We start from the raw sequence: 24116 nt of genomic DNA on the forward strand, positions 1-24116 counted from the left end.
TCTCCCAGCCTGTTTTCCTGAGGGTTTGCTTGAGGACCCCTCCTTGTGCCGTTGGATGCAGGAGGCCGATGGGCTGCAGCCCATGGATAACCCTGGAGCCCCAGCCCTGGGTGCTTGGGGGCTCGCTGTGCATCCCTCCTGCGTTCCCTTGTTCTGGATGGGATGGCAAAGGTGCCTGTGATGCTGGAGGTGCAGGGATGTGGGGCAGCCCCAACCTGCTCTGGCTCTCTCAAGGCTTATTCTTCTCCTCAGCTTTGCTGCAGGGAGGTGCTGCTCTGACGTCTGTTCCTAACTTCATTACTGGGAGCACTGGGGCTGTAATTGGGTTCAGTGTGTCCCTGGGCTTGCTCACAATGCACAAAGCATTGAGGGAGCCCATAAGGGCCTGATGCATCCCAAGGGATGCGATTAGCATCCTCTTCTAGCCCTGTTCCTCAGGGATCAAGTCTCTCTGACCCTCTATATGTGAATACCTGCATCTCTTTGGCTGTCGCACAGCAGGAACCTCCTCCGGTGCCCTCATTGCGGTGACCTGTGGGTTGCAGACAGGGAGTGTCTGGGATCTTTGGGATAGGGATGATGATGCTGAGGCGTTGCCCGGCAGGATGAGCCTCCAGCCTTGGCCCGGGGGCGGTGGCAGAGGCTGCAGGAGGGGTTGGATCTGATCACAGCAATGGAGGAAGGGGTGGCGTGGGCTGACTTGCACTGGGTTGGGAGCAGCTGCCAGGAGGTTGTAGCCACTTGGGGCTTGCAAAACCGATGTTCTTCCAGCCTGGAAACAGGGCTGGTGCCGAGGAGACTAGAAATAGGGAGTGCAAATAGAGAGGGAGGTGCAGGAGGATCCGCACTGCTCCACACATCCATCTGCGCATCCATCTGCCCATGCATCCATCCATCCACGTGTCCCTCTGCCCATGCATCCATCTGCGCATCCATCCATCCATCCATGCATCCCTCTGCCCATGCATCCATCCATCCACGTGTCCCTCTGCCCATGCGTCCCTCCGCGCATACACCCGTCCATCCACACATCCCTCTGCCCATGCATCCATCTGCGCATCCATCCCTCCGCACATGCATCCATCCACGTGTCCATCCATGCATTCCTCTGCCCATGCATCCATTCTGTGCATCCCTCTGTCCACGCATCCATCCATCCCTCTGCCCATGCATCCATCCGCACATCCATCCATGTGTCCCTGTGCCCATGCATCCCTCCGCGCATCCATCCAGGGATCCATGCATCTGTCCATCCATGCACCCATCCACACGTCCATCTGTGCATCCATCCATCCCCCCCCACTCATCCATGCACTCATCTGCACATCCATCCATCCATCCATCCATCCATCTGCACACCTATCCATACACCCATCCACGCATCCATCCACGTGCAGCATGAGGCTGCCAGCCTGCTCCCTATGGAGTCTCCTGGAGCTGCAGTGGGAACTGCTTTAAGTGCGTCTCCATTGGAGGCAGGGGCTGCTCCAGGGGGCTCGGAACAGTCTGGGTTGTGCTGGGGCGAGCTCCCATAGGCACCAGCACGATGCCGGAGGCTCCATGGGGCACGGCTTTGTTCCTCTGTGTCAGCAGTGCTGTGAGCTGAGCCCAGCCAGGAACAGCCCCATGTAAACGAATGGGACTCCCCAAGCCTTTGCAGAGCTTCATCTGCAGGTCCCAGCAGTGCCAGGGGCAGGACTTGCTCTGGGGTCAGAACCCAGCCTGGGTGGGGGAAGGTTTCCTTGCTTTGTTTTGCTTGGCAGCCAAGTTGACCAAAGAAATGCACTGGGATGGAGCAGGGGATGCTGAGGATGTGACAAACGCTTGCTCAGTGCTGGGAGGGCTCCTTGCCTGCCCTGGGGCTGTTCTGAACCCCTCCAGTGCCGCATGGCTCCTGGTTGGGGCTGTTGGGATGTTCTTGCATCGTTGGGTTTCTCCTCCAGCTCTGAGCAAAGCCTGAGCCTCCATGGAGCCAAATCCAGGCAAATCCCTGCTCTTGGGCCTTATTCTGAGCTATTTCTTCTGCTGGGCATCCATGTTTGAGGGTGGGTTTGGCTTTGCCCATGAGGAATGTGTGGGGCTGCCGGGCTCCAGCCGTGGCTCCTGGTTCAAGGCTTGTGTTATTCCCAGCTCTGGCTCTTGCCGTGGCTCCAGGAAGGAGCATTCTGGCCCTGCAGTGCTGGGTGGGGGGGAGCCTGCTCCTATGGGGCACTGCATGCAGGGACTGAGGCTCTCAGCAGGAGGAATGGGAGCCTCTGAAGCACCCAGCCAAGTCCCCTTGAGCTGGGTGCTGGGGAGAGGCAAAGGAAAGGGAGAGCAGGAGCGAGCCCCAGGCACTGAGGATGCTCAGAGCTAAAGAGACTGAAAGCAAAGGCTCCTGCTTGGGCTGCGCCCATTGCCCTGCACATGCAGGTGCCTCCCTGCTCTCATTGCTTGCCCTGTAGCATGAGCATCCCCCTGCACCCCAGGAGCTCCCCGTGCTCTGGTTTCCATGGGGGACTTCCCAGATTCCTTTAGCCTGGGTTATGGTTGGGGACTGGCAAAGCCCCCCAGAGGATGCTCCCCGCTTTGTGATGCTCTGCTGCTCACAGCTGGGTTGGAGCTTCCTGCTCTGCTCTTGGCCAGTGGCTCTGTCCTCACTGCACCATAGAGCCATGGGGTGGTTTGGGTTGGAAGGGACCTTAAAGCTCCTCCAGTTCCAACCCCTGCCTTGGAGCAAGCTGCTCCAGTGGAAGGGGTCCCAGTCCATGGCAGGGGTTGGAGCTGGGTGGGCTTTAAGGTCCCTTCATCCCAACCCATCCCATCATCTATCACAGACTGGGTAACAGCTTCTGGCTTGGGGCTGGTGCCAAGCTGCCACCCGCAGCCCTTTGCAGAGCCCCCAGCTCCTCATGTGTGCTGTTCCCCCCTCAGCCTCTGCTCCAGCTCAGCTCTTCCCATGGGTGTTAATGCATGGGAATCCCATGCATCCCATGCCACCCTGACCCCGGTGCCTCCTGTGCTGCTCCATCACCCACCCGCATCCCAGCGCAGGGCTCCATTTGCTCATCCCAATCACAGCATCCTGGGGCTGTTTGAGCTCTGCTCCATGCAAACCCCTCGGGCATCATCTGGAGGCTGACATTTCCCTATGGATTTGATGCCTGGGGATGGATGAGGTGATGGAAACCTTGGGTTCAGCAGAGAGCCAACCCCGGGGTGACAACTGGGTCACTGCAGCTTTGCTATAGGCAGCTCTGCCCCATTTGCCCTTTGTGGTGCCTCCAACAGGGGTTATTTTGCCTCTTCCATGGGGTGACGGTGAAATGTCAGGTTTGATGAACGAGCCCATGGGGGCGGAGGGAACCTCCCACGTGCACCAACGTCACTTCCATTGCGGGCTGAGTAACGCTTTCCAAGAAGCAGAGGTGGAAGCGGTGCCCGTCATCCGAGTGGGAATCGCAGCCGGCACTGGCTCCCGAGCAGCAGTGACCATCCCACCTCATGGGGTGTCAGTTGGGAGATGGATGGAGGCAGGGGGACCCTTCCTGGGCTGACTGGGTGCTGTCGGTGCCCGCTTTCCCCATCCTGTCTTGGGATGCTGGGGGTATCAGCATCCCCAGGCATGGTGCTGGGAAGGTTTGGGGGAGCAGGGAGCAGCACAGAGCCCTGGAGGAGTGTTAATGGTGCATCAGGATGTCTGTATCATGGGATGGGTGGGGATGAAGGGAGCTTAAAGCTCATCCAGCTCCGATCACTGTTATGGGCAGGGACCCCTTCCATTGGAGGAGGGTGCTCCAAGCCCCTGTGTCCAACCTGGCCTTGAGCACTGCCAGGGATGGGGCATCCAAACCTTCTCCATTGAGCCCATCCCAGTGCCCCAACACCCTCACTGGGAAAAACTTCCTTATCTCCAACCTGAACTTCCCCTGTTCCAGTCTGAACCCATCACCCCTTGTCCCATCGCTCCAGTCCCTGATGCAGGTCCCTCTGCTGCATCCTTGTACCCCCTTCAGGCACTGGAAGCTGCTCTGAGCTCTCCACGCAGCTTCTCTTCTCCAGCCCCAGTGTTCCCAGCCTGGCTCCTATGGGAGCTGCTCCAGCCCCTGAGCATCCTCCTGACCCTGCTCTACCAACCCAACCTGACAAAGGGCACCAGAAGCTCCCTGGGGCTGCGGTGATGCCTTTGAGCATCGCTGCTGCTCTGCCCCAGCCCCATTCAGCTCTGCCCCCGCTGCTGCAGCCCCACGGGGGATTAACCCATAGGAAAGAGTGAGGCAGGGGAAAAGCACCGGCCCCGCACCTCTCGCTGTCTCCTGCCCTTCCTGTGCCCTGGCCCGGGGTGGCTGCAGCCACCTCGGCTCCTTAGCAACAGCCCTGCAGCGCTCAGGGCTCTGTGGGAAGCGCACAAGTGGTACCCGAGCGGGCAGCGTGTCCTGAGCTCACCCCATCCCACTGCTCCCATCCCATAGGGGCTGGAGCGAGCGGAGGATGCTCTGCATTGACTCCTCAGTGTGATAAGGTCCTCTCTGTCTCTGATGCAGGTGGCTCCATGTCCCAGCTGCAGAGCTCGTGGGAGCTGCACCAGCAGAGCATGGCCTATCTTCCAGATCCAGGTAAGCGATGCCCTCTGCACAGGGACCTTCTCCATGGGGTTGGGTCTGTCTCCTCCTGGGGGGCTTTCTCCAAGCAATGTAAAGGACCTGGGCATGGGGATGCTGCAGCTCTGCTCTGGAGCCAGGCTGAGAGAGCTGGGCCGGGGCAGCCTGGAGAAGAGAAGGCTCCTGAAGGGGAGACCTGAGAGCAGCTCCAGTGCCTAAAGGGGTGCAGGAAACCTGGAGAGGGGCTTGGGACAAGGGATGGAGGGGTGGGATGAGGGGTTTGGGCTTGCAGCTGGAAGAGGGAAGAGTTCAATGGGATATGGGGAAGTTCTGCCCCATGAGGGTGCTGGGATGCTGGAATGGAGAAGGTTTGGCTGCCCCATCCCTGGCAGTGCTCAAGGCCAGGTTGGACACAGGGGCTTGGAGCACCCTGCTCCAGTGGAAGGGGTCCCTGGGGCTGGATTGGAGCTGGAGGAGCTTTAGGATCCCTTCAACCCAACCCATTCCATGACTCCTGTCTAAAGGCACCAGCACCATTCATTGCCTGGGAGCGGTTTCAGGCGCTGCCCAGAGGAAGCTCCAGGTTCCAGGAGCTGGTTTGGGGTCTCAGCTCCCAGGTGCTCCGGGGCCATCGCTCCCTGGCTGCAGCGCCTCTGTGTGCCCTGCACTGCTGCTGGCCCCGGCAGGGAGCAGAGGGCCCAAAGCTCCATCGCAGGTCCCATTGCAGGGATTTGTGGTACCAGGGCTGCTTCCTCCCCTCCTTGTTTCCATCCCATGGGGACCTCAGCTCCTTCCCGGGGGGTTCTGGTCCCTTCGAGCTCTTCTGAAACCCACCCTGATGGGGAGCAGCTTCTGCCATTGAAGCACAGCAAAGGGCTGGGAGCGTGTTCAGGGGGGGTTCAAGGCTGGGGTGTGGGAAGGGGGGATTAGACCTGGATTTACTGCATAGAGAAGCAAATGCACCCTAAAACGGAGATAGAATCTGCTTTACGGGGGTCCTAAAGCAGGTCCTAGCCCGTTCTCTAGGACATGGGGGTCCTTCTGTTAGTGAAGAAGGAGCAGAGAGACATAGAACATAGGGAACACAGAGACAGAACACAGGGACATGGAGGCAATGGGAGCACAGAGGCAATGGGATCACAGAGACATAGAACATAGGGACATGGAGGCAATGGGAGCACAGAGGCAATGGGATCACAGAGACATAGAACATAGGGACATGGAGGCAATGGGAACACAGAGGCAATGGGAGCACAGAGACGTAGAACATAGGGACATAGAGGCAATGGGAGCACAGAGACATAGAACATAGGGACATGGAGGCAATGGGAGCACAGAGACAACGGGTGCACAGAGACATAGAACACAGGGACATGGAGGCAATGGGAGCACAGAGGCAATGGGAGCACAGAGACATAGAACAGGGACATGGAGGCGATGGGAGCACAGAGGCAATGGGATCACAGAGGCAATGGGAGCACAGAGACATAGAACACAGGGACATGGAGGCAATGGGATCACAGAGGCAATGGGAGCACAGAGGCAATGGGAGCACAGAGACATAGAACACAGGGACATGGAGGCAATGGGATCACAGAGGCAATGGGAGCACAGACACATAGAACAGGGACATGGAGGCGATGGGAGCACAGAGGCAATGGGATCACAGAGGCAATGGGAGCACAGAGACATAGAACACAGGGACATGGAGGCAATGGGATCACAGAGGCAATGGGAGCACAGAGGCAATGGGAGCACAGAGACATAGAACACAGGGACATGGAGGCAATGGGATCACAGAGGCAATGGGAGCACAGACACATAGAACAGGGACATGGAGGCGATGGGAGCACAGAGGCAATGGGATCACAGAGGCAATGGGAGCACAGAGACATAGAACACAGGGACATGGAGGCAATGGGATCACAGAGGCAATGGGAGCACAGAGGCAATGGGAGCACAGAGACATAGAACACAGGGACATGGAGGCAAAGGGATCACGGAGGCGATGGGATCACAGAGGCAATGGGAGCACAGAGGCAATGGGAGCACAGAGACATAGAACACAGGGACATGGAGGCAAAGGGATCACGGAGGCGATGGGATCACAGAGGCAATGGGAGCACAGAGGCAATGGGAGCACAGAGGCAATGGGAGCACAGAGGCAATGGGAGCACAGAGGCAATGGGACACAGAGGACAGAAAGGGATCACGGAGGCGATGGGATCACAGAGGCAATGGGAGCACAGAGGCAATGGGATCACAGAGGCAATGGGATCACAGAGGCAAAGGGATCACGGAGGCGAAGGGATCACGGAGGCGATGGGATCACAGAGGCAATGGGAGCACAGAGGCAATGGGAGCACAGAGGCAATGGGAGCACAGAGGCAATGGGAGCACAGAGGCAATGGGATCACAGAGGCAAAGGGATCACGGAGGCAAAGGGATCACGGAGGCGATGGGATCACAGAGGCAATGGGAGCACAGAGGCAATGGGATCACAGAGGCAATGGGATCACAGAGGCAAAGGGATCACGGAGGCGAAGGGATCACGGAGGCGATGGGATCACAGAGGCAATGGGAGCACAGAGGCAATGGGATCACAGAGGCAATGGGAGCACAGAGGCAATGGGATCACAGAGGCAAAGGGATCACGGAGGCAAAGGGATCACGGAGGCGATGGGATCACAGAGGCAATGGGATCACAGAGACATAGAACACAGGGACATGGAGGCAATGGGAGCACAGAGGCAATGGGAGCACAGACGCAATGGGAACACAGAGACATAGAACATAGGAACATGGAGGCAATGGGATCACAGAGGCAATGGGAGCACAGAGACATAGAACACAGGGACATGGAGGCAATGGGAACACAGAGGCAATGGGAGCACAGAGGCAATGGGAGCACAGAGACATAGAACACAGGGACATGGAGGCAAAGGGAGCACAGAGACATAGAACACAGGGACATGGAGGCAATGGGAGCACAGAGGCAATGGGAGCACAGAGACATAGAACACAGGGACATGGAGGCAAAGGGATCACGGAGGCGATGGGATCACAGAGGCAATGGGAGCACAGAGGCAATGGGAGCACAGAGGCAATGGGAGCACAGAGGCAATGGGAGCACAGAGGCAATGGGAGCACAGAGGCAATGGGAGCACAGAGGCAATGGGATCACAGAGGCAAAGGGATCACGGAGGCAAAGGGATCACGGAGGCGATGGGATCACAGAGGCAATGGGAGCACAGAGGCAATGGGATCACAGAGGCAATGGATCACGACAAAGGGACACGGAGGCAAAGGGATCACGGAGGCGATGGGATCACAGAGGCAATGGAGCACAGAGGCAATGGGAGCACAGAGGCAATGGGAGCACAGAGGCAATGGGAGCACAGAGGCAATGGGATCACAGAGGCAAAGGGATCACGGAGGCAAAGGGATCACGGAGGCGATGGGATCACAGAGGCAATGGGAGCACAGAGGCAATGGGAGCACAGAGGCAATGGGATCACAGAGGCAAAGGGATCACGGAGGCAAAGGGATCACGGAGGCGATGGGATCACAGAGGCAATGGGAGCACAGAGGCAATGGGATCACAGAGGCAATGGGAGCACAGAGGCAATGGGATCACAGAGGCAAAGGGATCACGGAGGCAAAGGGATCACGGAGGCGATGGGATCACAGAGGCAATGGGATCACAAACAAAACACAACAGAGGCAATGGGAGCACAGAGGCAATGGGAGCACAGACGCAATGGGAACACAGAGACAAGGGAACAGGAGGCAATGGGATCACAGAGGCAATGGGAGCACAACAACAGAGGCAATGGGAACACAGAGGCAATGGGAGCACAGAGGCAATGGGAGCACAGAGACATAGAACACAGGGACATGGAGGCAATGGGAGCACAGAGGCAATGGGATCACAGAGGCAATGGGAGCACAGAGGCAATGGGAGCACCGGGGTTTCTCTTCCCAAACCCCGTGGAGGCCGAGGACAGGTCCCTCCCTTCCTGGCAGGGCTTTGCTGTCGGTGGGGCTGTGATGGACCCTTTGCAGTAACGGAGCCTCTGTCCCACAGAGCCGGAGCCCGCGGCCGCCAGCACCTCCCTGCCCGACCCCAGCACCGACTGCGACCGGAACGTGCCCCGGATCTGCGGGGTCTGCGGGGACAAAGCCACCGGGTTCCACTTCAACGCCATGACCTGCGAGGGCTGCAAGGGCTTCTTCAGGTGAGCGGGGGGCTGCAGGCAGCGGGGGCCTCACCCCATCCCCAGCATCACCTGAGCCTGCGGGGTCTGCTCCCTGCATCCCTGCGTCCCTGCGTCCCTGTATCCCTGCATCCCTGCATCCCTGCGTCCCTGCATCGCTGCTCCCTGCATCCCTGCTCCCTGCATCCCTGCATCCCTGCTCTCTGCATCCCTGCATCCCTGCTCCCTGCATCCCTGCTCCCTGCATCCCTGCGTCCCTGCTCCCTGCATCCCTGCATCCCTGCGTCCCTGCATCCCTGCATCCCTGCGTCCCTGCGTCCCTGCATCCCTGCATCCCTGCATCCCTGCGTCCCTGCGTCCCTGCATCCCTGCATCGCTGCTCCCTGCATCCCTGCATCCCTGCATCCCTGCGTCCCTGCGTTCCTGCATCCCTGTGTCCCTGCATCGCTGCATCCCTGCATCCCTGCGTCCCTGCTCCCTGCATCCCTGCATCCCTGCATCCCTGCAATGTGCCCCCGTTGCAGAGCTGGCACCTCCAAGCCTTGATGCTGGAGAGGTCACAAGCTCCTTGTGCCATCCTGTGCCCCCCTGCTATGGGAAATGCCTTGTTTTCCCCCTTATCAGAGATTCCCATCTCTCTGGGAGGCCCGCAGCCCTGCTGGTGCTGCATAGGCAGGAGTATAAGAGCCCCTATGGATGGCACCTGGGAAAACACACCTGAAACCAGCAGCTCTTGGAGAGGGAACGGGTTTGATGGGCACAAAGTTCTGTTTAAAGCAAACTGCATTTGGTGGCTGCTCCGAAGCTCTGGGTGCTTGTGAATGGAGATGGATGTGGTCCTCTGCTGCCTGTTGGAGCGGGTACCGAGCCCTTCCCAAACCAGGGACAGCTCTGGGGGTTGGAAGTAGCCGAAGGCTGGATATGGAGCCTTTTGGAGGCAGCAGTGGGATGGTAGCACAGGCAACAATGGGATGATGGCAAAGGCAGCAATGGGATGCAATGGTGACACAGGCAGCAATGGGACGGTGGCACAGGCAGTGATGGGATGGTGGCACAGGCAACAGTGGGATGATGGCACAGGCAGCAATGGGATGCAATGGTGGCACAGGAAGCAGTGGGATGCGATGGTGGCACAGGCAGCAATGGGGTGGGATGGTGGCATAGGCAACAATGGGATACAATGGTGGCACAGGCAGCAATTGGGTGGGATGGTGGCATAGGCAGCAGTGGGATGCAGTGGTGGCACAGGCAGCAGTGGGATGCGATGGTGGCACAGGCAGCAGTGGGATGCAATGGTGGCACAGGCAGCAGTGGGATGCAATGGTGGCACAGGCAGCAGTGGGATGCAATGGTGGCACAGGCAGCAGTGGGATGCAATGGTGGCACAGGCAGCAGTGGGATGCGATGGTGGCACAGGCAGCAATGGGATGCGATGGTGGCACAGGCAGCAGTGGGATGGGATGGTGGCACAGGCAGCAATGGGATGCGATGGTGGCACAGGCAGCAGTGGGATGCAATGGTGGCACAGGCAGCAGTGGGATGCGATGGTGGCACAGGCAGCAGTGGGATGTGATGGTGGCACAGGCAGCAATGGGATGCAATGGTGGCACAGGCAGCAATGGGATGCGATGGTGGCACAGGCAGCAGTGGGATGCGATGGTGGCACAGGCAGCAATGGGATGCAATGGTGGCACAGGCAGCAGTGGGATGCAATGGTGGCACAGGCAGCAATGGGACGGTGGCACAGGCAGCAGTGGGATGCGATGGTGGCACAGGCAACAGTGGGATGCAATGGTGGCACAGGCAACAATGGGACGGTGGCACAGGCAGCAGTGGGATGCGATGGTGGCACAGGCAGCAGTGGGATGCGATGGTGGCACAGGCAGCAGTGGGATGCGATGGTGGCACAGGCAGCAGTGGGATGCGATGGTGGCACAGGCAGCAGTGGGAGCTTTGGAGCCCAATGGGAGCAGCACCTCAGGACCTTCCTTGTGGCTGCAGAGCAATGGTCCAGCTTTTGGCATGGCTTAAGCAGCCCTTCCTGTGTGCAACGTGGCTCTCACAGTGATGCTCTGAGCCCCGGTGCTGTCTCCCCATCCCTGTTGTCCCTGTGCAGCCATAGAGGGTGACAGCGTTCCTGAGCACACATCTCAGTGATGGGGAAAGCTCTCACCTTCCTGCCCCCTCTAAAGCCTTTAGTTCCTATGTAAGGCTCTAGTTCTTGCCTCCTATCCTGCTTTCCAGGCTCATTTCCATGCCATGTTCCATCCCTGCATGCATTAATGTTGCTGCTGCCCAGTAGTTAAGTGTTTGCTGCACTAATAAATAGCAGCACTGCCACGGAAGAGCCTGGACCCCCAAAACTCCCCATCCCTGCCTTTGCCAGCACCGTGGGCTCAGCACCAGGCTGTGCTCAGAGCATCGCTGCCTTTCACCCCTCACCCTGTGCTCCGGGGCAGGTCCTGATGGTGCTGACTTCACCTGGGGGCTCCTGTGGGACATGAACCCCACTGTGAGTCCCTTGGGAGCATCCAGGGCCTCTCCAAACAGCCCCGGGGTTTATCGGCACCCCTGGGTGCTGCGGCACACGCAGGCACAAAGCAACCTTTGGTCCCTGGCTTCAAAGGGCGCTGTTTGCTGACGGTGCCAATGGCAACGGGGCCGCTCCTGGAGCTCTGCTCTTTGCTCGGAGCTCTGACAAAGCAGCTAATCCATAGGGATTTACCTGGGTGCCTTGGCTGCAGCATCCACAGCGGCTCCGGTTTCTCAGGGGGTGCAGTGATGCTGGGGGCTAACGGCAGAGCTGCTCCGGGTGTTCTGAACCATTCCCATCCCCATCCCTGCATCTCCCTCCCCTGCATCCCACCCCTGCATCCCCCCGCAGCCCTTGGTGTTAGCACTTAGAGCAGATCCTGCTTCCCCAGGGCTCTCTAAAGAGGTTTCAGGGCAAGGGGGCATTGACTTGGCTGGCACAGGGCAGCAATGGGATTATCCCACCCCAAGGGGTTTGTGCTCCTGGATGTGCTCAGGGACGCCTTCCACTGGAGCAGCTTGCTCCAAGCCCCTGTGTCCAACCTGGCCTTGAGCACTGCCAGGGATGGGGCAGCCCCAGCTTCTCTGGGCACCCTGTGCCAGCGCCTCAGCACCCTCACAGGGAAGAGCTTCTGCCTAAGAGCTCAGCTCAGTCTCCCTTCGGGCAGGTTCAAGCCATTCCCTTTGTCCCATCCCTTGTCCAAGCCCTTCTCCAGGTTTCCTGCAGCCCCTTTAGGTGCTGCAGTGACCAAGCTCCTGCCTTGAGGCGCTGGCATCCTCACTGTCCCCATCTCTTGTCCCAGGTGGGCTCTGTCACCCATGGGATGCTCCTCCTGCCCGCAGCGGACCGTGCCCCTCCACGGGAGCTGTGTCCCTGTTTCCTGGGGCTATGGGGAGGTTGTTCCTTATGCTGGTATTGGGATGCTGGAAGGGAGCAGCGCCTGCCCCTGTTTCCATGGAGCCCGGTGCTGGCCGCGGCTCTGCTCTCCCCCATGGGCAGGCAGCGACGTCTCTATTTTTACCCCTGCACTGAGCCTCCAAATGGCCGGGTTGGAGCCTGGTAACTACAGCCTGGAGCCAGCCCCCGGCAGCTGCTCCGCTGGGAACGGGGCAGCTCCGGGCCCCGCACAGCCGGGCCCTGCGGCCCCTTGGGGCACCGGAGCGCATCCCCGCTCTGTTCCCAGGCTGCAATTTTCATACCAAACCCACAGCCCTGCCTTGCCCCTGCCCTCACCTCGCCCCTCGTTCCCTGCCCCGGGCCTTCTCCCGCTTGTTTGTGCCTTCCCAGCCTTGCCCTGGGCTGCAGGGGGGTCACGGAGCCTCCTGCCTGCCCCCGATGCTCGCAGCAACAAGGGGGGTTTTGGGGGTGCTGATGTGCCCCGGTGCTGAGCAGCGTTTGCCCCTGTTCCTGCGAGAGCAAAGGTGCTGGTGGAGGGAGAAAACCCGGAGAGGAGGCAAACCAGAGCAAGCAATGGGGAGAAACAGGGGTTTGCAGTGTAAGGCAGTGCCAGGGGGCTCTGCCATCCCATAGTGACTCCACTGAATGCCCTCATTCAGGTAAAGGGAGAGCGAAGCCTCTGTTTACAGCTCCCTTTCTAAAATAGCTCCTAATTGCTGTGTGCAGCCTCCCAGCACCTATTTATACCCCATAAGCACGGGCTTGGTGCTGGAGGGGCCCCTCTGCCATCGCCCCCTCAGCCTGCAGCCACATCCATGGTGTCACCATCGGCTCAGCACCACGGAGGGGTTTCAGTGCTGGTTCCACAGGATGCTCCTCATCCTCCTGCATCCTGCATCCCGCATCCGGCACCAGGGGGACCTGGAGCTGCTGGAGCGAGGCCATGGGGATGCTGCGAGGGCGCCTGAAGGGGAGACCTTAGAGCAGCTCCAGTGCCTAAAGGGGCTGCAGGAAACCTGGAGAGGGGCTTGGGACAGGGGATGGAGGGGTGGGATGAGGAGTTTGGGGTTCCAGCTGGACCAGGGAAGGGTTAAATGGGATATGGGGAAGTTCTCCCCCATGAGGGTGGTGGGATGCTGGAATGGAGAAGCTGTGGCTGCCCCATCCCTGGCAGTGCTCAAGGCCAGGATGGACACAGGAGCACCCTGCTCCAGTGGATGGGGTCCCTGCCCATGGAACTGGATGAGCTTTAATGTCCTTTCCAACCCAATCCAGCTGGGATTCAATAGAACAGCACTGACCCAGTGGCCACATCCTCTCTGTCCTTCCTGAACCGCATCTCCTCTGTGCTGCATTCACCCCTTGGCCTCACAGCCTGGAGGCACCCAGGCCTTGTTCACCTTCAAACCACCGGTGGCACCCTTAGGACCTCCTATAAACGAGAGGCGAGCTCCTATTGCTGATGCTTGAGGAGCACTCTCCAGAGCAGAGGCATCTGCAGGGCTCAGCTATGCCCGTAACGTGTCATTAGCGGCCACCAGGCAGGATGCCCCTGCACAGAGGCCACTTTGAGTGTTCCCTCAAGCTCTGCCTTTGACCCTTTGTCCTTGGAGCGCTGACAGCCCCCGTGGCAGCAGGGTTAACGTGGCACGGGCCGGCTCTGCCGGAGGGGGTTATTATGGTCCCTCTTGAGCCCTGCACTGTGATTTCCTCCCTGCTCCCAGTAAAGCCCGGCTCTAAAGGCTGGTGAATGTTTAATGGCAGCGCTGCTTTCCCCATTGCTGCTGGAGGGGGAGCAGGGTTCTCTCCAACCCTTCAAAGTACTGCTCCCAACTGGAAAGCTGCTTAAACTGAGGCTGAGCCCCTCGGCTGTGGCCTTATAGAATCATAGAGTAGTTAAGGGTTGGAAAGGAGCTGAAGCTCATCCAGTTCCAACCCCTGCCATGGGCAGGGACACCTCACACTAAACCAGGGCACCCAAGGCTCTGTCCAACCTGGCCTTGAACACTGCCAGGGATGGAGCATTCACAACCTCCCTGGGCACCCATTCCAGTGCCTCAGCACCCTCACAGCAAAGAACTTCTTCCTTAGATCCAATCTAAACTTCCCCTGTTTCAGTTTGAACCCATCACCCCTTGTCCTGTCACTACAGTCCCTAATGAAGAGTCCCTCCCCAGCATCCCTATAGCCCCCTTCAGACACTGGAAGCTGCTCTGAGGTCTCCACGCAGCTCCAGGCTGAACAGCCCCAACTTTCTCAGCCTGTCTCCATGCAGGAGGTGCTCCAGCCTCTGAGCATCCTCATGGCCTCCTCTGGGCTTGTTTCAACAGCTCCATGTCCCTTTTATGCCGAGGACACCAGAAGAAGTTCTCCTTTCCCTGCTCTCCAGCAATGCCTGGACCTCTAAGAGCAAACCCATGGATGCTCCCAGCCAGGTCCAGCCCCTCCAGCACCCAGCTGAGCTGAGCAGCTCAGAGATGCTGCCAGCATCCTCTTAGCGGTTTGCTCCCCAGAGAGCTGGTTTTGTGCTCAGCATCTCCCCCCGGGGCTCAGAGCATCCCCTTGCACCATCCCAGTGGTGCTGGTTTGACCCGGGATGGTTTCTGTTCCCTTTCTCCGCAGGAGAAGCATGAAGAGGAAAGCCATGTTCACCTGCCCCTTCAATGGGGACTGCAAGATCACCAAGGACAACCGGCGGCACTGCCAGGCCTGCCGGCTCAAGCGCTGCGTGGACATTGGCATGATGAAAGAGTGTGAGTATGGGGCCCGCATCCCATGGGAACACCCCACCTTCATGCCCTCGTCTCCTTTATCCTCCCCATTCAACGCGCGGTGCAGAAGGAGGGCGCTTGGGAGCCCTCCAAGGACCCAAAGGGGATGCAAAGGGCAGGGGATGTGGTGGGTAATGATTAAGAGGAGCTTGTTTAATGGTTGAGGCTGTTGCTGTGGTGCTCAGTGAGGTGCGGAGCTGCTCTGAGCAGAGCCAAGTTGCCTTTGCTGGCCCTCGGAGGGCATCGGCTCAGGGAGAGCATCCGGGGCTGTTTCTGATTAACTCCCTGTTACAGCAAGCGAGCATCCCCGCATCCCACCTCTGTCCTTATCCAACCTGGCTGCGGATGCTCCTGCCTGCATCCCAGCCCCTGTTTTACTCAGCCACATCCCTCTTTGGGCTTGGTGTTTGGCTCCTGTTCCTGCCCCGCGGGTCCATCCATCCCCGTGCACAGCAGCGACTCGAGTCAATAGCCAAGGGGAGTAAAGTGGGGTTTAACCCAATGCAAACACCCTTTAATGGGCTCCAAATATTTGTTTTCTTCGGGTATGTTTTGAGATAAGCAGCCTTTAGAAGGCAATGGGTTCGGCACAGTTCCTCCATGGAGGCTTCCAACCAACAGAGCACCTTGGAGCCATTGCAAACAGCACGTCACTGGAATGATGGATGGACCTGGAGGTCTGGGAGATGGAGACTCCTTTCTTCCATGCTGAGCAAACAGTTCCCATGTCCTAAGGTGCAATCAGAGCACCGAGTCCTCCAGAAAACCCCAATTTCCAGGTGTTTGCAGGGCAGAAATGCCTGGATTTCCCATTGTCCCAAAGAGTGAGCAGATCCCTGCTCTTCTGATCCCTGTATCTTTTCAATAGCAGCCATGTGCCATAGATAGGGACACAAAGACCATGGAATAGACCACTTGCACCCATGTCCTGTGTCCAGCTCAGGGCCCCTCATTCCAACAGAGACATTGAGGAGCCTGGAGCCCAAGTGTGATGGGGAAGGGCTGAGGGACCTGGGGGGTTCAGATGAGAAGGCTCAGGGGGTCCTCATTGCTCCCCATATCTGGTTTGGGTGATTGAGGTCAATGAGCTCTGCTTGGTGCAGCCATTGCTAACAAGGGCAATGCATGGATCTGCTCTGGTAAATGACCTGGAAAGGTTGGAAAACCGGGAACCCATCGGAGCCGTGGTGCTTGCACCGGCTCCGGGATGCGCCTGCAGGAGTTAACGTGTAAGCGACCCCTCCATCAAACCAGCACCGGATGAGCAAGCCCTAACCTAAGGAGCCTAAAAATAGCCTCCTGTGGACTTTGCTGCTGGTAAATGAGGGCCGAGGTGTCCTGCTGGTATTTTTAGGTCGAATCAGGGCTTTTGCAGCCTCAAGGAGGGGTTGTGCCTTGCCTAGGCTGCTGTTGAAGGCAATGGGGAGCCCACGGGCAAGGCTGGGTCAGTTTGAGCCCTCTGTTGATGGGATCTGTGTGGTCCAAAGCAGAAGTGAGAGTGTGGGATGGGGATGAAGAGGAGGAGGATGAAGGCAGAGCTTGTGCTGGTGTTAATGTGAGCTCTGGTGCAGACCCTGCATAGACATCACCTCCAGGGTCCCTTCCCCAGCACAAGGTCCATGGACCAGAGGTTGCGGTGATGGGCTGGGAGGGGGGAGCTGGTGCTTGTCAGAGAGGTGCAAAAGGCAAAGGGAGCCTGTGTGTGGATTGATGCAGAGCAAGGGCCCCGGAGCCACTGGAGGTGGGAGCCGGAGGGCAGCGAGGTTATGGCCATGGCCATGGGCTTGGAGCAGGGTTTGCAGCCCCGCCGCAAGCCTGGGCTCACCCCAGAGCCACGTTAGCAAATACTTGTGGGTTTCTGCCTGTTATCGGTGCAGGGTGAAGCTCGGGGCCGGGGAGCAGGAGCCGGAGCCTTTGGGAATGCAGCTTCTGCTGCCTTTGGGAGAGGGTTCCCTTTGGGTGGCTCTGGGAGCAGCGCATCTCCAGCACGGGGATGCTGCGGGGTTCTCTTTGGGTGATGCTCGGCATGGATGTGCTCTGGATCCCAGAATCGCAGAGTGGCTTCTGCTGCACCGGACCCTGACGCTCCCCCAGCTCCATCCCAGTCTCCCCCCTCGCAGGTTAAAGCCATTCCCCGGCCTTAGCGCAAGTTGAAGTTCACTTTGCTCCAGATGTGGGTGCTGGAGGGTGCGAGGCTGCTCCCCATCACCCCCCGCTCTGCAGCCCCATCCCGGCCGCCGAGCCCTCAGCGCTGCCCTCGCTGTCGGCCGCGGCTTCCCCTTGCGCCCTGCGGTGTCTGCCCAGGGACCAGCCCCTGTCTGGAAGCGATGGGCGGGATTATCCCGGCCTCCGCATGGACCTGGGGCCGGGGCAGCCCGCAGGGACCCGGCCACGGCTGCGGCTGGGCCAGGAGCCTGCGGCCGCAGCGCTCCAGGGCTTGGGAAGCTCAAGTGGGAAGGGGCAGGCGCTGAGCTGCTTGTTCCCCCTTGAGACAGGCGGGGATGCGGTGGGCAGCGTCCATGCGGTGCTCCCATGCTTTGTAGTGAGAACTGGGATGGGAGAGGGCAAACCGCCCCATTCCTCCCTTCTCTCCCCATCCCTTCCTTCCCTCCCCATCCCTTCCTTTCTTTCCCATCCCTTCCTTCCTTCCTCATCCCTCCCTTCCCTCCCCATCCCTTCCCCATCCCTCCCTTCCCTCCCCATCCCTTCCCCATCCCTTCCTTCCCTCCCCATCTCTTCCTTCCTTCCCCATCCCTTCCTTCCTTTCCCATCCCTCCCTTCCCTCCCCATCCCTTCCTTTCCTCCCCATCCTTTCCTTCCCCATCCCTCCCTTCCTTTCCCATCCCTCCCTTCCCTCCCCATCCCTTCCTTTCTTCCCCATCCCTCCCTTCCCTCCCCATCCCTTCCTTTCTTTCCCATCCCTTCCTTCCCTCCCCATCCCTTCCTTCCTTCCCCATCCCTTCCTTTCTTTCCCTTCCCTCCCGTCCTTCCTCATCCCTCCCTTCTCTCCCCATCCCTCCCCATCCCTTCCTTCCCTCTCCATCCCTCCCTCCCCATCCCTTCCCTCCCCATCCCTTCCCCATCCCTTCCTTCCCTCCCCATCCCTTCCTTCCTTTCCCATCCCCCCCTCCCCAGCAGTCCCCCCTACAATGTCCTGATCCCAGGAACAACCCCTTTGGTTATTCCCATTCCTTCAAGTCCCCGCTGAGATTGTGCAAGTTTGAGAGCACCTTGGAAAAAGGCCTCTGGCAAAGGGGGGAGCAGGAGCAGGGACAGGAACGTTCCATGCCCCCGGCCCTGTGCCCGTGGTCCCCACTGCCCTTTGCCATCATCCCCCTTGACTCGCCCCCATCCAACCCTCCCTGCAGCACCTCGCCATCAGATAACACCCATGGGGCTGTGTCTGATGGTGGGTAAAAGGTGCAGAGCTGCTGCTGGGGGTGTGTTAAGGAACGCTGGTGGGAAGATGGGCCCGGTACAAGGATGGGAGCTGAGTCCCATGTGGGTCCCTGTTGCTTCCCTCCCAGCCCCATGGGGCTGCTCAGGTCTTTCAGCTCTTTCCACCCAGCCTCATGCATTGCCCTTGAGGCCAAGCCAAGGCTGTCACCCGGAACATAGCCATAAATCCCCAGCCCTGGGAGGACGTTTCGGTGTCCCTTTAGTTTGCAAACCCTTGTGACGATGCAGACCCCGGGTTATCAGCACTGCAGCGTCACAGCTCCCTCTGTTGTGGGGCAATGGAGCGGGATGAACCCGCTGGCCCGATCCATGCGGGCTCCTTCCACTTGGGAGCACAGAGCAAACAGCGCAGCACCCTGGGTGGCCTCCCTGCACCCAGCGTCACCCAACAGCACCCCATGGGCTGTAAAGAGAGGGGGTGACAGGAGCGGGATGGGGCTGACGAAGCGTTGGTGCTGGAGGGGGCGATGGGGATGCAGCGGGTGCTGAGCGCCTGCCCCGCTCCCTGCAGTCATCCTGACGGATGAGGAGGTGCAGAGGAAGCGGGAGCTGATCCTGAAGCGCAAGGAGGAGGAGGCGCTAAGGGAGAGCCTCAAGCCCCGGCTCTCGGAGGAGCAGCAGAAGGTCATCGACGTCCTGCTCGAGGCCCATCGCAAGACCTACGACCCCACCTACGCCGACTTCACCAAGTTCCGGGTACGTCCCGTGTGCTCCAAACCCTTCATCCACTGCTCCTCATCGGGGGCAGTTTACAGAGCCCAGGAGTGACCCATGGCAAAGTGCTCCATCAGCCCCGCTCTGCATGGACTGCACTGGGATGAAGGGAGCTTAAAGCTCATCCAGCCCCAGGGACCCCTTCCACTGGAGCAGGGTGCTCCAAGCCCCTGTGTCCTTGAGCACTGCCAGGGATGGGGCATCCAAACCTTCGTTCAGCCCATCCCAGTGTCCCACCACCCTCTTCTCCCTTATCTCCAATGTGAGCTTCCCCTGTTCCAGTCTGAACCCATCACCCCTTGTCCCATTGCTCCGGTCACTGATGCAGGTCCCTCTCCAGAATCCTTGTACCCCCTTCAGGCACTGGAAGCTGCTCTGAGCTCTCCATGCAGCTTCTCTGCTCCAGCCCCAGTGTTCTCAGCCTGGTTCCTATGGGAGCTGCTCCAGCCCCTGAGCATCCTCGTGGCCTCCTCTGGACCAGCTCCAGCCTCTCTAAAGACACCAGAGCTGCCCCCAGTGCTGCGAGCGGGGTCCCACAGAGCAGGGCAGAGGGGCAGGATCCCCTCCCTGACCCTCTGCTCCCCTTCACATCCTCCTCTCCCTTCCAGCCCCCCGTGAGGAGCAGCCCTGGCAACAAGGGGGCAGCGAGGGCCCCCTCCATCCTCCCCCAGGACTTGTCAGAGGACTCCGGGGACCTCTTTGGCTCCGATGCCTTCAGCGCGTTCCCAGGTACCACCTCGCCTCTCCATAGGTGATGGGGGAGAAGGGCAGCGGCTTCACCCCACCGTGGCCCCTTGTCCGACCCCTTCTGAGGAGCTCATTTGACTGGGAGACGCTCCTGGGGGTGCTGCAAAGGCTTCTTGGGGGCACAAACCCCTTCCAGTAGGCAACTCAGATGATGAAGGGAGTGGAGCATCTCCCTTATGAGGAAGACTGAGGGAGCTGGGTCTCTATAGTTTGGAGGAGATTGAGGGGTGACCTTATCAGTGTATATCAATATATAAAGGGGGAGTGTCCCGAGGATGGAGCCAGGCTCTTCTCAGTGGCAAACAATGACAGGACAAGGGGCAATGGGTGCAAACTGGAACACAAGAGGTTCCACTTCAACTCCTTCTCAGTGAGGTGACAGAACACTGGACCAGGCTGCCCAGGGAGGCTGTGGGGTCTCCTTCTCTGGAGACATTCAAAACCCGCCTGGACACGTTCCTGTGTAACCTTATCTGGGTGTTCCTGCTCCATAGGGGGATTGGACTGGATGAGCTTTTGGGGTCCCTTCTGATCTCTATCATACTGGGATACTGGGATACTGTGATACTGTGATACTGGGATACTGGGATACTGGGATACTGTGGTACTGTGATACCTGGATGCTGTTGGCTCAGGAAGGCTCCCAGCCCCATCGCTGCAGGATGGGCACCGTTCCCTTCATCCCTAACATCACCCCTACCTCCGGGGTCCCCTCTGCCCTCAGAGCCTGTGGAGCCGCAGATGCTCTCGAACCTGGTCCTGGAGGAACATGATGACACCTCCTCCATGAACGCCGACTTCTCGCAGCTCTCCATGCTCCCCCACTTGGCCGACCTGGTGAGCTACAGCATCCAGAAGGTGATCGGCTTCGCCAAGATGATCCCGGGCTTCAGGTGAGACGGGAATCCCATCCCAGCCTTCGCGGCTCCCTCGGGCTCTGCTCCCATCCCAGCCCTGTTTCCTGGCCCTCTCCTCGCTGGGGTCCTCCTCTCCCCATTCACTGCCTGTGAAATGCTTGGGTGCTGCCACCCAATGAATGGAGCTGCTTCATCACAGGCACCGGGGTGAGGGAGATGCTGGGGAGCACCCAGTGAAAGGAACCAGCGTGGAGCAGCTCCAGTGCCTAAAGGGGCTGCGGGGAACCTGGAGAGGGGCTTGGGACAGGGCAAGGGGAATGGCTTGAACGTGCCCGAGGGGAGACTGAGCTGAGCTCTTAGGCAGAAGCTCTTCCCTGTGAGGGTGCTGAGGCGCTGGCACAGGGTGCCCAGAGAAGCTGTGGCTGCCCCATCCCTGGCAGTGCTCAAGGCCAGGTTGGACACAGGGGCTTGGAGCCCCCTGCTCCAGTGGAAGGGGTCCCTGGATGTGCTTTAAGCTCCCTTCATCCCAACCCATCCCATGGCTCCACGCTCTATGGGTGGCAGGTTTCTGCTCCCCACTCTCTGAGGCCTCAACCTCAGCCTCTCCCCCTGCGCAGGGACCTGGCAGCCGAGGACCAGATCGTGCTGCTCAAGTCCAGCGCCATCGAGGTGATCATGCTGCGCTCCAACCAGTCCTTCACCCTCGAGGACATGACCTGGACCTGCGGCAGCAACGACTTCAAGTACAGGATCAGCGACGTCACCCAAGGTGAGGGCTGCCAGAGCCCCTCCTGCTCGCTGCGGGCTGAGGAGCATCCCCTTTGCCTGACCCCTGCATCCCACAGGGATGCGCTGCAGGCTGTGGTACCCACAGCTCGGTGCTGTCCCAGCGCCAGCGCCCATCTCTGAGCCCTTAGGGACACCTCTGCGTCCGGCAATGGGACCCAATGGCTCCACGCGCATCCCTCAGCAGTGGGGGATCCTGATCCCGATCAGGCCATACTAAAGGGTCCGTTCTCTTCCCAGCTGGCCACAACATGGACCTGCTGGAGCCGCTCATCAAATTCCAGGTGGGCTTGAAGAAGCTGAACCTTCATGAGGAGGAGCACGTGCTGCTCATGGCCATCTGCATCCTGTCCCCAGGTAGGAGCACGCTCATCCCCCTGCATCGCTGAGCTGATGGGTTTTGGGGCTGTCCCCATAATGCCACCCTTCCCTTATGGGTTCAGTGTTGTCCCCATAACACCGCCCTTCCCTTATGGGTTCAGTGCTGTCCCCCTAACGCCACCCTTCCCTTATGGGTTCAGTGTTGTCCCCACAACGCCGCCCTTCCCTTATGGGTTCAGTGCTGTCCCCCTAACGCCACCCTTCCCTTATGGGTTCAGTGTTGTCCCCACAACGCCGCCCTTCCCTTATGAGTTCAGTGTTGTCCCCCTAATGCCACCCTTCACTTATGGGTTCAGTGTTGTCCCCATAACGCCGCCCTTCCCTTATGGGTTCAGTGTTGTCCCCCTAATGCCACCCTTCACTTATGGGTTCAGTGTTGTCCCCATAACACCGCCCTTCCCTTATGGGTTCAGTGCTGTCCCCCTAACGCCACCCTTCCCTTATGGGTTCAGTGTTGTCCCCATAATGCCAGCCTTCCCTTATGGGTTCAGTGTTGTCCCTATAACGCCACCCTTCCCTTATGGGTTCAGTGTTGTCCCTATAACACCACCCTTCCCTTATGGGTTCAGTGTTGTCCCCATAACACCACCCTTCCCTTATAGGTTCAGTGTTGTCCCCATAACACCACCCTTCCCTTATGGGTTCAGTGTTGTCCCCATAACGCCGCCCTTCCCTTATGGGTTCAGTGTTGTCCCCCTAACGCCACCCTTCCCTTATGGGTTCAGTGTTCCCCCATAACACCACCCTTCCCTTATGGGTTCAGTGTTGTCCCCCTAACACCACCCTTCCCTTATGGGTTCAGTGTTGTCCCCATAATGCCACCCTTCCCTTATGGGTTCAGTGTTGTCCTCCTAACACCACCCTTCCCTTACGGCTTCGGTGTCCCCACGCTCTCCCTTTCCCTGCCCCTGCCCCTGCTCCGGGGCCATTGGGAGCAGGGAGGGCATCACCGCTCCTCCGCTCCCCGCAGACCGCCCGGGCGTGCAGGACACGGCGCTGGTGGAGTCCCTCCAGGACCGGCTCTCCGAGATCCTGCAGAGCTACATCCGCTGCCGGCACCCTCCGCCCGGCAGCCGCCTGCTCTACGCCAAGATGATCCAGAAGCTGGCGGACCTGCGGAGCCTCAACGAGGAGCACTCGCGGCAGTACCGCTGCCTCTCCTTCCAGCCGCAGCACAGCATGCAGCTCACCCCGCTCGTCCTCGAGGTCTTCGGCAACGACATCGCCTGAGCGGGCCCCCGACGGACACCGGGATCCATCCAGAGCCCGTAGGGGCTCGGGTTGTGCGGTGTTGGAGGTGCCGCTTTGTGGCCTCAGCACCGCAGTGACAGAGCCGGGTCCCTGGGGGGTTTCTCTCTGTTCCCTGAGCAGCTTCCCTGCCCTCTGCCGCGGTGACTTCTCCCTTTAGGGGCACCCCGAGGCCGAGCTGCCCCCCGGTCTCTTCTTGACCTGAGACATGGAGGGAGAAGCGCCCCGGGGTGGTTCTGGATGGGGGGGGGGGCAGCGCCGTCCTCTGCCCCCCATCACCGAGGGAGGCACCGGTTGAGGGTGCCGGGGGCTGCTGTGAAGGGGACGTTTGTCCTCAGCCCCACGGTAACCACCGGGTGAGCCCCAATTCGTGGTCCCGGGGTGCGAGCCCATCATGGGGCTGGGGCTCGGCACCGGAGGCTGCTCTTCCTCCATCCCCCCCCCCCCCCCCCCCTTCCCGGTACCGGGGGGAGCCCCGCGCCCCCCCCCCCAGCCCCCGGCCCCAGCTCCCTCCTTGCAAATAAACTGGCTCCAACGGCGCCGGCGCTGCGCGTCCGGGGGGTGCTGCGGGGAGGGGAGGGGAAGAGGCGGGGGCATGTGTGTGTACACGTGTCCCGTGTGTACATATGTGTGTGTGCGTGTGCGCGCACATGTATGTTGTGTGCACACGTGTCTTGTGTGTACGTGTGTGTGCACATGTATGGTTTATGTGTGCGTGTGTGTGCACATGAATGTCCCGTGTGTACATGTGTGTGCACATGAATGTCCCATGTGTACGTGTGTGTGCACATGTATGTCTCGTGTGTACGTGTGTGTGCATAAGTCCTGTGTGTACATGTGTGTGCATGTTTATGTTCTGTGTGCACGCCCTGTCTGTACATGTGTGTGTGGACACGTGTCCGTGCACATGCATGTCCTGTGTGTAC

The 24116-nt window shown here is 59.5% G+C and overlaps 1 protein-coding gene across 1 annotated transcript in view; it reads left to right on the forward strand.

The window, feature by feature from the left end:
- VDR (vitamin D receptor) overlaps positions 1-23181 on the forward strand; it is a 32990-nt gene extending 9809 nt beyond the window's left edge. Inside the window, exons 2-10 of the mRNA XM_061347235.1 lie at positions 4524-4595; positions 8668-8818; positions 14850-14980; positions 18969-19153; positions 19780-19900; positions 20643-20811; positions 21393-21544; positions 21802-21918; positions 22913-23181. Of these exons, the coding sequence (XP_061203219.1) occupies positions 4532-4595; positions 8668-8818; positions 14850-14980; positions 18969-19153; positions 19780-19900; positions 20643-20811; positions 21393-21544; positions 21802-21918; positions 22913-23172 (1350 nt within the window). The 5' untranslated portion in view covers positions 4524-4531 and the 3' untranslated portion in view covers positions 23173-23181. The remainder of the gene's footprint in view (positions 1-4523; positions 4596-8667; positions 8819-14849; positions 14981-18968; positions 19154-19779; positions 19901-20642; positions 20812-21392; positions 21545-21801; positions 21919-22912) is intronic.
- Positions 23182-24116: the final 935 nt, after the last annotated feature.

The sequence above is a fragment of the Neopsephotus bourkii genome, unplaced genomic scaffold (genome assembly GCF_033783945.1).
Source record: "Neopsephotus bourkii isolate Nb327-2 ecotype Australia unplaced genomic scaffold, CSIRO-AGI_Nbou_v1 NB_309, whole genome shotgun sequence".
NCBI classification, from domain to species: Eukaryota; Metazoa; Chordata; class Aves; order Psittaciformes; family Psittacidae; genus Neopsephotus; species Neopsephotus bourkii.